This window comes from Channa argus, chromosome 8, assembly GCF_033026475.1.
Source record: "Channa argus isolate prfri chromosome 8, Channa argus male v1.0, whole genome shotgun sequence".
NCBI classification, from domain to species: Eukaryota; Metazoa; Chordata; class Actinopteri; order Anabantiformes; family Channidae; genus Channa; species Channa argus.
In genome coordinates this window covers 21,679,076-21,692,311 of record NC_090204.1, presented here as the reverse complement: position 1 = coordinate 21,692,311, position 13,236 = coordinate 21,679,076, and the positions used below count along the sequence as shown (strand labels likewise).

General features: G+C 39.2%; 1 protein-coding gene across 1 annotated transcript in view; it reads left to right on the top strand.

Moving 5' to 3' along the window:
- The first annotated feature begins 3 nt into the window (after positions 1 to 3).
- LOC137131524 (complement factor H-like) overlaps positions 4 to 13,236 on the top strand; it is a 35,618-nt gene continuing 22,385 nt past the window's right edge. The window contains exons 1-2 of the mRNA XM_067512907.1: positions 4 to 108; positions 12,568 to 12,750. Coding sequence (XP_067369008.1) covers positions 39 to 108; positions 12,568 to 12,750 — 253 coding nt within the window. The 5' untranslated portion in view covers positions 4 to 38. The remainder of the gene's footprint in view (positions 109 to 12,567; positions 12,751 to 13,236) is intronic.

Here is a 13,236-nt window from a genome sequence, read left to right as displayed (position 1 = left end):
GCTGCACACTAACAGAGGAATTCTGCTCTCAAAGCAGCATGCACCCGTCTTTGGTCCTTCTGTTTCTTCATCTGTGGGGGAATGTGGGACTTTCTTTATCACAGAACGGTAAGAAGACATGTTTTTATATGCCTGCTTTTAAATTCTTAAAGTTTTTGCTTTGAGGAGACACAGATTCTCCTCAAAGCTAATTTCTCAGTCCAATGTCACCACCTGTGTAATAAAGCGGAGTGAATTATTATGATGAAGCATCTGATGAGCATTCTGACTTAAAACACTGGTTTTGTTTTTGTCCAGCTCCGTCCCACAAGCTCTTTTCATCTGTATATAATGCAGGTAACAGGTAACAAGGATTTGGCTTATGCTGTTATGTCTTTGTGTCTCAGCATGTTCACAGCTCCCAGATGTTCCTCATGCCCAAGTGGCAGAAGAGACCAAAAAGGCTGAGTACCAAGAAGGAGATGTGATACGTTTTACTTGTAACTCAGGCTATATATCACATGAATCCTCCAAGTTTGTTTGCACAAGAGGAAGCTGGTTGGCAGTTAGTCGAGGATCATGCTACTGTGAGTTACATGACTTTCATCAGGCCATCGGAATCATTGGGCTTCACTGTCATTAGCTGTGTCTCAGTTCAGAGGTTCTTTCTACTGAAGGCTGAATCTAAACTTGTGGATCCTTCATGGCCCAACATATCCCACATGTTCTTTACATGACATATGGCTGGCTAGCTGCTACCTTAACAAAAGGGCAAGTTTTCCTACATTTATTGAACTTGTAACATTGAATAGCTGCCAGCCCACATCCAATGGGCATTAAATACATAAAGATGCAAATAAAGATACAAGTCTGAACTCTAACAGTAAAACAGATGGATTTCTGAACGGGCCCAAGAGGTTAGAGGGAGACTGTCCTATAAAACACAACTAAGTTTTTTGTACAAGCAGGAAAATTGAACAACCTACATTGGGACACATGGCAGATGTAGTGAGCATAACAGAGTCACTTGTATTCAGACACAGGAAGGTTTGTCAGGAGGTGTTTGAGCTTGATGGAGGGATCAACAAAGCAGAGGACTTTTCCACAGGAGACCAAAGTTTGAGTTCAGTGTGAAACAAATTTTAGCTGCTTCGTTGTAACAAGTCAAATAACATGTGATGTACGTCATGTGTTGAATCAGTGCATTGATGTAAAACTACAACAATTTTCCAACACTAACCATGTCTGATTAGTTCTTAACTCTAACCTAACCCTGATGTCTTTGTGCCAACTCTAACCAAACATGTTAACACAGTTTTAATCCTGCATTTGTGAAAAATACTGTAACACCTGCCACCATTTTTGCACGATTGTCAGCGACAGCATCCACCATTTTGATGTCTGGCACCAAACTGGGGGCAGTTTCAACACACTTACGGTATTTCAACAAACCGTCCAGTTGGTCATATGAGAGGTCAGGGACAACAGGTCTGTGTGGGCTTTAAATTTGGAGGACTGCGAATTTTGGTTGTTGAAAGTCAAAGAGTTGTCCTATAGAGACAAAAGACAACCAAAATTCGACACTAAATGATCCCACTTTTTAATGAAGTCCTTAGAAAATGGTCCTACATTCTAGATCCTAGAGCTCTGACATTCAGGACATATGATATTACAAACATACACCACATAAGTAATGAAGCCAGGACTATGTGTGTGATTGTATCTTCTTCTTTTCTCATGTTGCCATGTCGTTGTTTGTTAGCATGTTCACAGCTCCCAGTGGTTCCTCATGCCCAGGTTTCAGAAGACACCAGAAAAGATGGGTACCAACTAGGAGATGTGATACATTTTACTTGCGAAGCTGGTTATACATCAGATCTGACCCTCAAATACGTATGTCTGATGCAGGGCTGGCTGGAAGTCCATTATGGAAAATGCTACTGTGAGTTTATCAGCATTTCAGCTGTATGCTTTCGACACTTCTGGTTTCTTTTATTTTGAAAGGATCAAATCAGTAGCAGTGTTGCAAGAGTTAGGTTGCATATAATGGGAATATTTTTTTATTTGAGCGTGAAAATATTGCTTCATTCAGCTTTTGTTTGTCTTTCAATGTCCTGAATGACTGTTGGTTTTTAGTTCAAGCCTCTGGCTGTGAGCCTCCTCCTGCAGATGGACATTTGACAATAACAGGTTTACCAGAAAATCATGAGCCAATGCTTCCTGATCATGTCCTCGTGTTCAGCTGTGATGATCCTGGGAAATATATGAATGGCAGTTCGGTGCTGATATGTGGTAAAGATGGACAGTGGAATCATCCATTCCCTTCTTGCAAAGGTAAAGATCAGCATTTTATTTCCATGGAAACAAGCTGTAAACACAACATCGACACAAATTATCACTTTGTAAATCCATGTGGCAAAGTTGTTGCACGCACAGCAAACACAGTGCATACTTATCATCCATTTAACAGGTTTCTAAGGACCAGAACAGTGAAACTCCAACATTCTTTCTTTGGCTCTATTGTTAAAATCTAATGCTAAAATCTCATATTATACTATATTCATCATCTCTAAATTTGCCTGTCTGCTGAGAACGTATCACAAGGTGGCTTTTTAGAGCCTTGATACCAAGAACCGTCACAAAATCCTGCTTTAAAAGCAGTGAGTGAACATTAACATGTCAAATCTGAAAAATCCAAACAAGGAACTAAAGTGCCATAAATGTCCATAAAGGTCTGTGGATTAATCACTACGACCCTTTTCACAAAAAAAGATCCACTTGATTTCTTATTCATTTAAAAATATGTATTATGACCTTTTGATTGAATGTAAAGAAAGAAAAGTTTAATTCAACTTTTCGTTTAGCAGCCTTTGAAAAAAGTGTGTGTCCCTCAGCTATGTAATACTGTTACCAAGAGTAACAACTACTTATTTACATTAAGGAGATTATTAAAATTCAAATTGTGAACCGGAAAAGCAAAACGTATTGACAGTTGCGCTTTTAAAATATTTAGCAGTTTTTCCCACTGCCTATTTCTGATATTCTAAAGTTTCCAGGAGGAAATACTGCCCTGAGTGATGTTAAAACTCTGTACACCAATGTTTTATTATTTTTATTTTCCCGCTTGGTACCAATATAAGTTTATTGCGCATTGATATAAACTCCCTTGAAGCCACATAGAAGTTCCATAAAAAAATTGCTTTTAATATAAGTAATATAGAGTATAGATTTTATTGCATAAAATATAATCTTACTATCATTTTTAAATCCAAAGAAGCTGTGGTGTGTGGATCACCCCACCCCATTTCCAACATGTGGGCGTAAGTCAAATCTTTTTTTTATTCTTTTTGGCCCTTTTGCTCTTTATTTCTGAAAAGGATGGGACGATGCTGTTTACCCCAGTATTCACAGACTTATTGGAATCCCATTTGCACCAGTTTTTAACATGCAGTTTGTATTTTAAATACTTTATCTGAATAAAAGTAAATGCACAGACCAAACAAACTGTGAAACTAGTGACATTTGGATGTGGTTTGATTCACAATGTGATCGACCCTCAAACAGATTCACGTGTGGCCTAGTGTATTGTGCCTCTAAATCAAATTTAGCATAGAATGATCGAAGTAGTAACTAAAACAGTAATAAAACCAAGACCTTTTTTCTAACTGAAGGGGTTTTGCTTTCTAAACTGAACCACAACTAAGGTCCTGCAAGTAACATGTCCACCATCCACCCAGACCTCCACAGTATGATTTAACCTGCTGTACATTTATTTTATTTTATTTTATTTTATTTTTTTGGTCCTTTCGGCTTATCCCATGAGTTCAGGGTCGCCGCAGCAGATCATTGTCCGCATGTTGATTTGGCACAGTTTTTACACCAGATGCCCGTCCTGACACAACCCTCCCCTATTTCTACAACTGCACTGGAAAGCTGGGGATGGGAATGGACTTTTAGGGGTTCAGTGTCTTGCCCAGAGACATATGGGGAGTGGGGATCGAACCACTGACCATGTGGTCCGTGGACGACTGCCTTACCAACCCGAGCTACAGCTGCCCCTCCAATTTACCATTCTGTACATGGAGGCTCAAAAAAGTTTAACTTAACTCCAGTTAGTAGCCTCTGCAGTATTTTTAATTTAGTTGTTAGTAAGGAGGTACAGTATTCCAATCTAGAAGTAACTTGGAAATGTTTGCAGACACATTAGAATACATGCAAACATTGAACAAACAACACCCTTTTCCATATAACTAGAGAGTCGAACTTCTCTGACTTTAGGTGATAAGGGTTGCAAGGGTTGCAAGGGTTCGATATCCACAATCAAACCCTTGCAGATGATCCAAAATGCGGCAGCTCGCCTAATTTTTAATCAGCCAAAAAAGACCCATGTCACACCACTTTTTAGATCTCTACACTGGCTTCCTGTTGCTGCTCGCATCAGGTTCAAAGCGCTGTCTCTTGCTTACAGGGTTGTTAACTCGACAGCTCCCGCTTACCTCAACTCACTCATTCAAGTCTAAAATCCTTCTCGCCCGCTGCGGTCTGCCAACGAACGACGTTTGGTGGTCCCAGCACCGCATAGAAGACACCAAGCAAAACTGTTCAGCGCAATGATCCCACGATGGTGGAACGAGCTACCAAACGCTGCATGCTCAGCTGATTCTCTCCCAATATTCAAAAAACTGCTGAAAACTGAACTCTTCCGCATCTTCCTATGCACTTAAATCTTTAAAAAAAATAAAAATGAAAATAAAAAAAATTCTGCTCTCTTGCACTTGTATCTCGTGAACTGTGAACACTTTTCTGATAGGACTTTGCTTTGATGTTTTCTCCTTGACTTAGATTTTTGCTTGCCGCTTTGGATAAAAGCGTCTGCTAAATGACTAAATGTAAATGTAAATGTAAATAGAAGCTCATTAATACCTTAATCTCTGTTCTTGGTTCACATTCTTTCAGCTCCTTCAGGCTGTGGGAAACCACCACCTCTGGCAGATGGAGACACCAGGTTCATCTCTAAATATAATTATAATCATAATGAAAGAGTTGAATATACCTGTAAGAATTACTACACTATGAGGGGTGAGCCTTTCAAAATCTGCAACAATGGTGACTGGACTGGAAGCATTACATGCCTCAGTAAGTTATCAGTATTGGATCATACTGCATCTTGCTGTTATTGAAGATTTTACATTTATGAGACGAGCAAATGCTAGTAGACATATTTTATATTTTATGTATACAGCACAGCTTTGCCCAATAAGTAACTACTTTTAACAAGTACATTTATACCTTAAAGCTTAATATGTTTCTTGATGGCATAAAATTAAAGGAATGTAACCATTATTCATGTTTCACAGTTTGCTAGCTGTGTGTAATGTGCTTTGTAGTAAATGTTATGTATCTGTTATATCTTGCAGGACCCTGCACAGTGGATAAAGAAATCATGTTAAAACATAATATTGCATTTCTGTATAGTGGAGAAGAGAAGCTGTATTCACCCCATCAAACTTATATCACTTTCCGTTGTACAGGACGTACACGACATGTGGGCACAGTGTCAATGCGTCAGCAGTGCATTGATGGTGTAATTTCTCTCCCCACTTGCCAGTAAATGTTTTTCATGGCTGGACAAACATGTAAATGATTAGCAACAGTAAATAGTTGGTGCTGAACCAGTTGTGTGTTGATCCACTTCAGTGTTGTGGCTGCCACTTTAATAAAACCTATCAAGTATCTCAGTCTGTTCTCTGCCTCAACATATTCTGAGAATAAACATGTTTATGTGCTTTGAAATGCTGTTAATGTCGACTGTCTGTGGTGTTGAAGAGAACGCGCTTTAACTGCATAACCTGCAAGCTGTACTCTGTGTTAAAATACAGTATGTGGTCATTGGTGATGTCACAGGGAAATGAAGGGAGCACAGAAACAGTTTACTGCTGGTTATGAGTGATAATGACAAGATACAGAACATATGACAGAAAAACTACTGAATGCAAAAGGTCTAGTGTACATATGTGGTTGTGTAATCACACTGGGTGGTCCATGTCGGTGCCCTCAGTCGCTCCCTGAGGGCTCGAGCTGCACACTAACAGAGGAATTCTGCTCTCAAAGCAGCATGCACCCGTCTTTGGTCCTTCTGTTTCTTCATCTGTGGGGGAATGTGGGACTTTCTTTATCACAGACCGGTAGGAAGACGTGTTTTTATATGCCTGATTTTAAATTCTTACAGTTTTAGCTTTGAGGAGACACAGACAGGGACACAGACTGTGTGCAAAGACAACAGAATGACTCTTTTCAGATGTGCTTTCATTTACAATAGAATTTATATTGGCGTAGATGAAATTGTTTCTATAGTATTCTATTTCTGTATTTGTGTCTTTATTTCTGTTGCTTTTATTCTAATTTCTCAGTCAAATGTCAGCACCTGTGTAATAAAGCAGAGTGAATTATTATGATGAAGCATCTGATGAGCATTCTGACTTTAAACACTGGTTTTGTTTATGTCCAGCTCCGTCCCACCAGCTCTTTTCATCTGTATATAATGCAATCGGGTAACAAGGTGATGTAAGCTACCGGGATTTGGCTTATGACAAGAGATAGACACAAAACCTGCCAAAGCAGCAGAATCATGGAAGTAAAGGCAAATGCAGACTAAAGAGTCTACTGAGGGAAATGATGGTAAAAATACTAATTATGACGTAACAGTAGATACTGTATTGTTGTTCAAAGTCACAGTTCAGTTCGAATGACAAAATAACCACAAAGACTATTATGGTGCTAAAATTGCATTTAGTCATTTGGAAAGTGCTTTTATTTCAAAGCAACAAGTGAGATACAAAAACAAACAAAAAAAACTTCCAACTTAAGGAAAAAAACATAAGACTCAAGTGCAAGATGATCTACAATTAGGTACAACTGTGCATCTAATGTCATCCAGCACAGCAGCTGTACCATTTTTTTCAGTAATAACATTTCTCCACTCAATTTAAAAGTTATTGAAAGGGACAAAAACTTAATGTAATGGACTCCAGTTAAACTCCACCACCCACTTTGACCTTTGAACACAGAACTATCACCTTTCTGACATTTTCAATGTAAAAACTGAGAAAAAACTGAGTTTATGGCAGAGCTGCTGCACTAAATTGTACTAGATTGTACAGTTGTACCTAACGTTGTGGCTGATCGGTGCAAAAGTGCACTGAAGAAAGACAAAAATAGCACAAAGAGCAGACTGGACCCTGCACGTGAACATGAGCATTAACTTAGTGTGACCCATGTTACAGGGTGCACTATCACCTAATTTCACAACATACTCAACGAGCAAGAGACTTACAGCTTATTAAGATATATACCAGTATCAAATGTTAAGGCGGAATTAATAGTACCCTGGTATTGTGCAATATTTGAATTTTTATGGCAATTTAAGCGTATGAAAGTAGACAAAACAGCCAGTTATTGGAAAAGCTTACTGCAGGGAGATGCCACACCAAGCCCCAACAAACACCAACCACACATGCTAAAAAAAAACAAGCAACAACACTGCAAACGTGGTTATATACGTCCCTATTGTGCATGTCGTCCACTCAGTGTTAACAGGCAATGAAGAGGGGCTGAGGCCTGGGGTGTTCCCCACAGTTCCTTTCTTGGTTCTACAAAATAATAGAACTACATTTAGTAATACTGCGAGTGCAGGGTTCACAGTAGAAGCAATAAAAGTAAACAATGAAAACCAAGTAAATATAAGTCATTTAAAAACTTGCTCAGCTGGACAGTTGGTTCCAAACTTCAGCATAAGCAGAACAGCAGACTGACGTCAAGTCCTGTGTATTTTTACCTACGAAGGCTTTTCTGGCTCATTGTAGACTTAAGAGTTCAAATGGCTCCACACAGCAACACACCAAATAAATTTGGTGAGTTGTCCTGCCAGGCTCAGACAAAGAGATAGAGAGTTACATACACCTGGCGTAAGAAGGGCAGCCCAACCTCCCTGAAGGCTTTGGAGTACAACCCTTGTCATTTTAAATCATTTTTTTTGTATGTTCATAATTAGTAAAAGAAAAAAAAAAAAGCTAAATTATTGCTATAAGCTAACAGAGAATGTGCTTAATTCCAGATCTTAACTGATCTGTTCTCTGGAACAAAGAATATGAAAATTATCTGTGATTATTAACTATTATTAATTAGGTATTTAAGCTATATTTAAGGTATTTTGAAATTAACTTTCATAGGTTTATTGCATATACATTTTCATATACACTTCCCGTAACCCATAACATCAGCAATAAAATCTCAATCTCTCAAAACACATGTATCTTTTGACATCCATTTCATCATTGAGTTAACTTCTCCAAGGAGCCAATCTCCAAGGAAATGATTGTTTACTGTATATTCAATGTGCCCTAATACTTTCAACTTCAACTTTATTTTATTTATATAGCGCCAATTTACAACAAAGTCATCTCAAGGCACTTTACATAATAAAGTCCAGACTACACAAGTATGTAGAGGCAACCCAACAAATCCCCCTTGAGCAAGCCCTAGGCAACAGTGGAAAGGAAAAACTCCCTTTAACGGAAGAAACCTCCAGCAGAACCAGGCTCAAGGTGGGCGGCCATCTGCCTTGACCGGTTGGGGTGAGTGGAAAGTGAAGGGGGAAAAGAAAAGAGCAACAAAAAGCAACAAAAAAACATTATACAGGTGTTAGGACACAAAATTAATAGCATACAGTGGTGACAAATAAATGTATAGAGAAAAAGACGAGAGGAGCTCATTGCACTTGCAGGAGTCCTCCAACACTCTAAACCTATAGCATCTTAAGTAGGTTGAGTGAGCAGTTTTAACTATAAGCTTTATCAAAAAGGAAGGTTTTAAGCCTAGTCTTAAAGTATAGAGGGTTTCTGCCCCCCAAATTTGTATTGGAAGCTGGTTCCACAGGCGAGGAGCTTGATACCTAAAGGCTCTGCCTTCCATTCTACTTTTGCAAACTCTGGGAACCACAAGTGGGCCTGTATTCTGGGATCGAAGTGGTCTAATCGGGCAATACAGAACTATGAGATCTTTTAAATATGATGGAGCTTGACCATTAAGAGCTTTGTATGTAATGAAGGAGCGTTTTGAATTCTATTCTAGATTTTATGGGAAGCCAACGGAGAGAAGCTAGTGAAGGTGAAATATGATCTCTCTTTCCTAATCCAGTCAGCACTCTTGCTGCAGCATTTTGGATTAACTGAAGGCTTTTTAGAGAGTTATTAGGACACCCCAAGAGTAGGGGATTACAGTAGTCCAACCTAGAAGAAACAAATGCATGGACCAGTTTTTCGGCATCACTTTGAGACAGGATGCTTCTAATTTTAGCAATGTTCCATAGGTGGAAGAAGGCTGTTCTAGAGATTTGTCTTATATGTGACTTAAATGCCAAATCCTGGTCAAAATAACTCCAAGCTTCCTCACCGCAGTACTGGAGGCCAAAGTTATGTCATCTAAAGTAACTATATTGTTAGACAGCATATTTAGAAGTAGGAAATTGTAGGACATCCAGGACTTTATGTCTTTTAGACATGCTCCAAGTTTGACTAATTAGCTAGTATATTCTGGTTTCACAGATAAATAGAGCTGGGTAACATCTGCATATCATTGGAAGTTTATGGAATGTTTCATAATAATTTTGCCTAAAGGTGACATATACAGATTGAAAAGTATTGGTCCTAACACAGAGCCCTGTGGAACTCCATAACTAACCTTTGTGCAGAAAGAGGATTCATCATTAACATAAACAAGTTGGAAGTTGGAAGATTTAAACCAATGTAATGTGGTTCCTTTATTCCCAAATCCATGTTCTAGTCTCTGTAATAAAATGTTGTGGTTAATGGTATCACATGCGGCACTAAGGTCTAGTAAGACGAGTATGGAAACAAGCCAATTATCTGAAGCCAGGAGAAGATCATTGGTGGCTTTTACCAGTGCTGTTTCTGTTCTATGATGAACTCTAAATCCTGACTGAAAGTCTTCATACACATTATTCCTGTAAAGGTGGTCACCTAATTATTTTGCAACTACTTTTTCAAGGATTTTAGAGATAAACGGGAGATTTGATATTTGTCTATAGTTGGCTAAATTTAGGTAGCGGTTTGATTACAGCAACTTTATAGGCCTTTGGTACATAGCCAGTTTCTAAAGATAGGTTGATCAGATCTAATATGAACGTGTCTATTAAAGGTACAACATCTTTGAGCAATTTGGTTGGAACAGGGTCTAAAAGACATGTTGTTAGTTTTGAGGAAGCAATAGTTGAACTTAGCTCAGCGGTATCTATGGGTGTAAAGCAGTCTAAGAGGGATTGGGACCTTATCGAGGATTCTAGAGCTGTTGTACATGAAGATCTATCTGTAATATCTGTAGTGAGGATCTGGTGAATTTTTTCCCTAATGGCTACAATTTTATTAGTAAAGAAAGTCATGAAGTCATAGCTGCTCAGAGTTAAGGGAAAACTTAGCTCAACAGAACTATGGCTCTTAGTCAGTCTGGCTACGGTACCGAACAGAAACCGGGGGTTGTTCTTGTTTTCCTCTATTAGTGCTGAATAATATGCTGTTCTGGCAAAGTGTTTTTCCAGGCTAACCGGGATTCTTCTAAATTAGTGGAACGCATCTTCCTTTCTAACTTTCGTGACGCCTGCTTTAAGTTGTGCATTTGGGAATTGTACCATGGAGGTCGGCTCCTCTGATTCACTGCCTTCTTTTTCAGAGGGGCAACTGTATCTAATATCATACGTAGTGAGGCTGCAGAATCGTCAACTAAATAATCAACTTGTACAGGAGTAAGATGGCTACTCACCATAGTATTGACACATGGTGGTGGAAAAGATGAAGAAATAATTTCTTTAACTTTATTCACAGCATTTTCAGATAAACATCTGCTGTAGTGGATTTTTTTTCTTAAGTTCTGTATAGTCCGTTATTGTAAATTCAAATGTTATTAGAAAATGGTCAGACAGAAGAGAATTATGAGGAAACACTATTAAATTATCAGTTTCAATGCCATATGTAAGGACGCGGTCCAATGTGTGACTAAAACAGTGAGTGGGTTTATTTACATTTTGAGAAAAGCCAATTGAATCTAGTAATGAATTACACGCAGTGTTGAGGCAGTTACTGTCAGCATCTACGTGAATGTTAAAGTCACCCACTATAATGACTTTATCTGTACTAAGCACTAAATCAGATAGAAAATCTGAACATTCTATCAAAAACTCAGAATAAGGGACTGGAGGATGGTACACGATAACAAATAATAGTGGTTTTTGAGTTTTCCAGTTTGGGTGTGAAAGGTTAAGAGTAAGGCTCTCAAATGAGTTATAACTATGTTTAGGTCTAGGGTTTATTGATAAGCTTGAGTCTTCTACTGAATCAGACTACCCAGGCCAGCCTTTGCTCCTCCAGTGCATCAGTGAGCCTTCACTACCCATAACCCTGTGACCAGTTTCCCTTTCTTGGATCAAAGATCAACGGCTTTCGGCTCGTCCCTTCAGGGGTCGCCACAGCGGCACGTTGATTTGGCTTGAGCTTTTACACCAGATGCCCTTCCTGCCGCAACCCTTCCTTTTTTGTCCGGGCTCGGGACCGGCACCAAGGTTGCCCTTGATGGCTGGGTGGGGCCATTCGAACTCACTGCCTTCTGCATCCCAACCCAATGCTCTAACACTGGGAAACCGTGCCCCCTTGAAGTGTTTTTGTTAATTGTGACTGCTGCAGACTGCAGATATCACACAAGAGCTACCGTTTTGAAGCGCTGACCCAGTTGCCTGCCCACAATATTCAAATATCCATACATTCCCAAATATCTAATAGAAACCAAAGGTAAATACTGATTTGGGCAACTGCGGCGCAGGAGGTAGAGCAGTCATCCATCAACCACAGGGTTGTTGGTTCGATCCCCAGCTCCTCCTGTCATAAAACACTAAAATCCTGACTTATCTGCTCCCAGTGAGTGTAGGCCAGCTGCATCACAGCTCCCCCATTGCTGTGTGAGTGTGTGTGTGATTGTGAGTGTGAAGCGGTGAATAAGGAGCAGTGTAAAGTGTTTTATAAAGTGCAGACCATTGCTATGACACTTAACCATCCAAAGAACTGATCATTAGTGAATGTAATAATAATTATACCTAAAAAATAACCATGAATTATTATTTCTACCAGTTCTAGTATTATGGTGTACTGCAGTTCTGCATGTTGTGTGTCCAACTGATGTTGCCGTACCCCTGCAAAAGCTGCTGCCTGACCAGAGAGGATTAAATTTTTCATAGAGCCACTGCTGTGGGTTGATACAATTACTATCACTTGGTGTTTTCATCCATTACAGTGGTTTAGCACATGTATTTGTTCTGTGAGCATAGATCACACATTCAACACACGTAAAAGAGCAATATATGTATCATCAGTGCAGTAGGAGGTTGAGGTACTAGGCCCAGACCTGCATGGCAGCAGGCTGGAATGGGGTTGTTCCTGTCACACTTTATCCTTTTCTGGAAAATGTTGGAACTTTATTATTCCCCTTTTGTAGCTTAATACATTTGAACAATTTTTTTCCTTCCAGCCCAACAGTGCCCAGCAATTCACATAAGCGTAAATATTCAGGTGACCGGGGACCCAGAGGAAGCAACCTACGGCAATGTACTTCGATTCAGCTGCAAGTCCAGGACTGAAATCCTGTATGGACCAGCAGAGATTTATTGTGATGCAAATGGAATGTGGAGTGATAATCCTCCACGCTGTGAAGGTACAAACTGAACACTTTATATCTTACTACTACATTCAAATGCTAATTCAATTCCGATCTTAATGTTATTAGACCTGAGAACCCAATTTTGGAAACATACAGTTTACTTTCTGGACCAAAGTTACCACATCTGTAAGCAGCACATCTGCCCATTCGATACAACACAGCTGGGAACATGGGAAACCTCTGTCCAAAAGTTTTGATGTCCTCAAGTCATCACAGTAAAATTATCAAACATTCATCACCATAAATAGTTTGTAAATAACATTCTTTTAGATTTGTTTTTGTTCATTAAACAATTTGTATCAGTTGAGATGTGATAGGGAAAAAAATGAAAGACAATTGAGATGCAATAAAAGTCCCCAGTTGCTCTAAAACATGGGACATTGCAAATTCATGATTAGCCTCTTTTAGATTTTTTACTGTGGAAAAAGCCACAGGAAGTATTGGATTATGTCAATGGATCTGTTAAGTGATCTGTTCTCT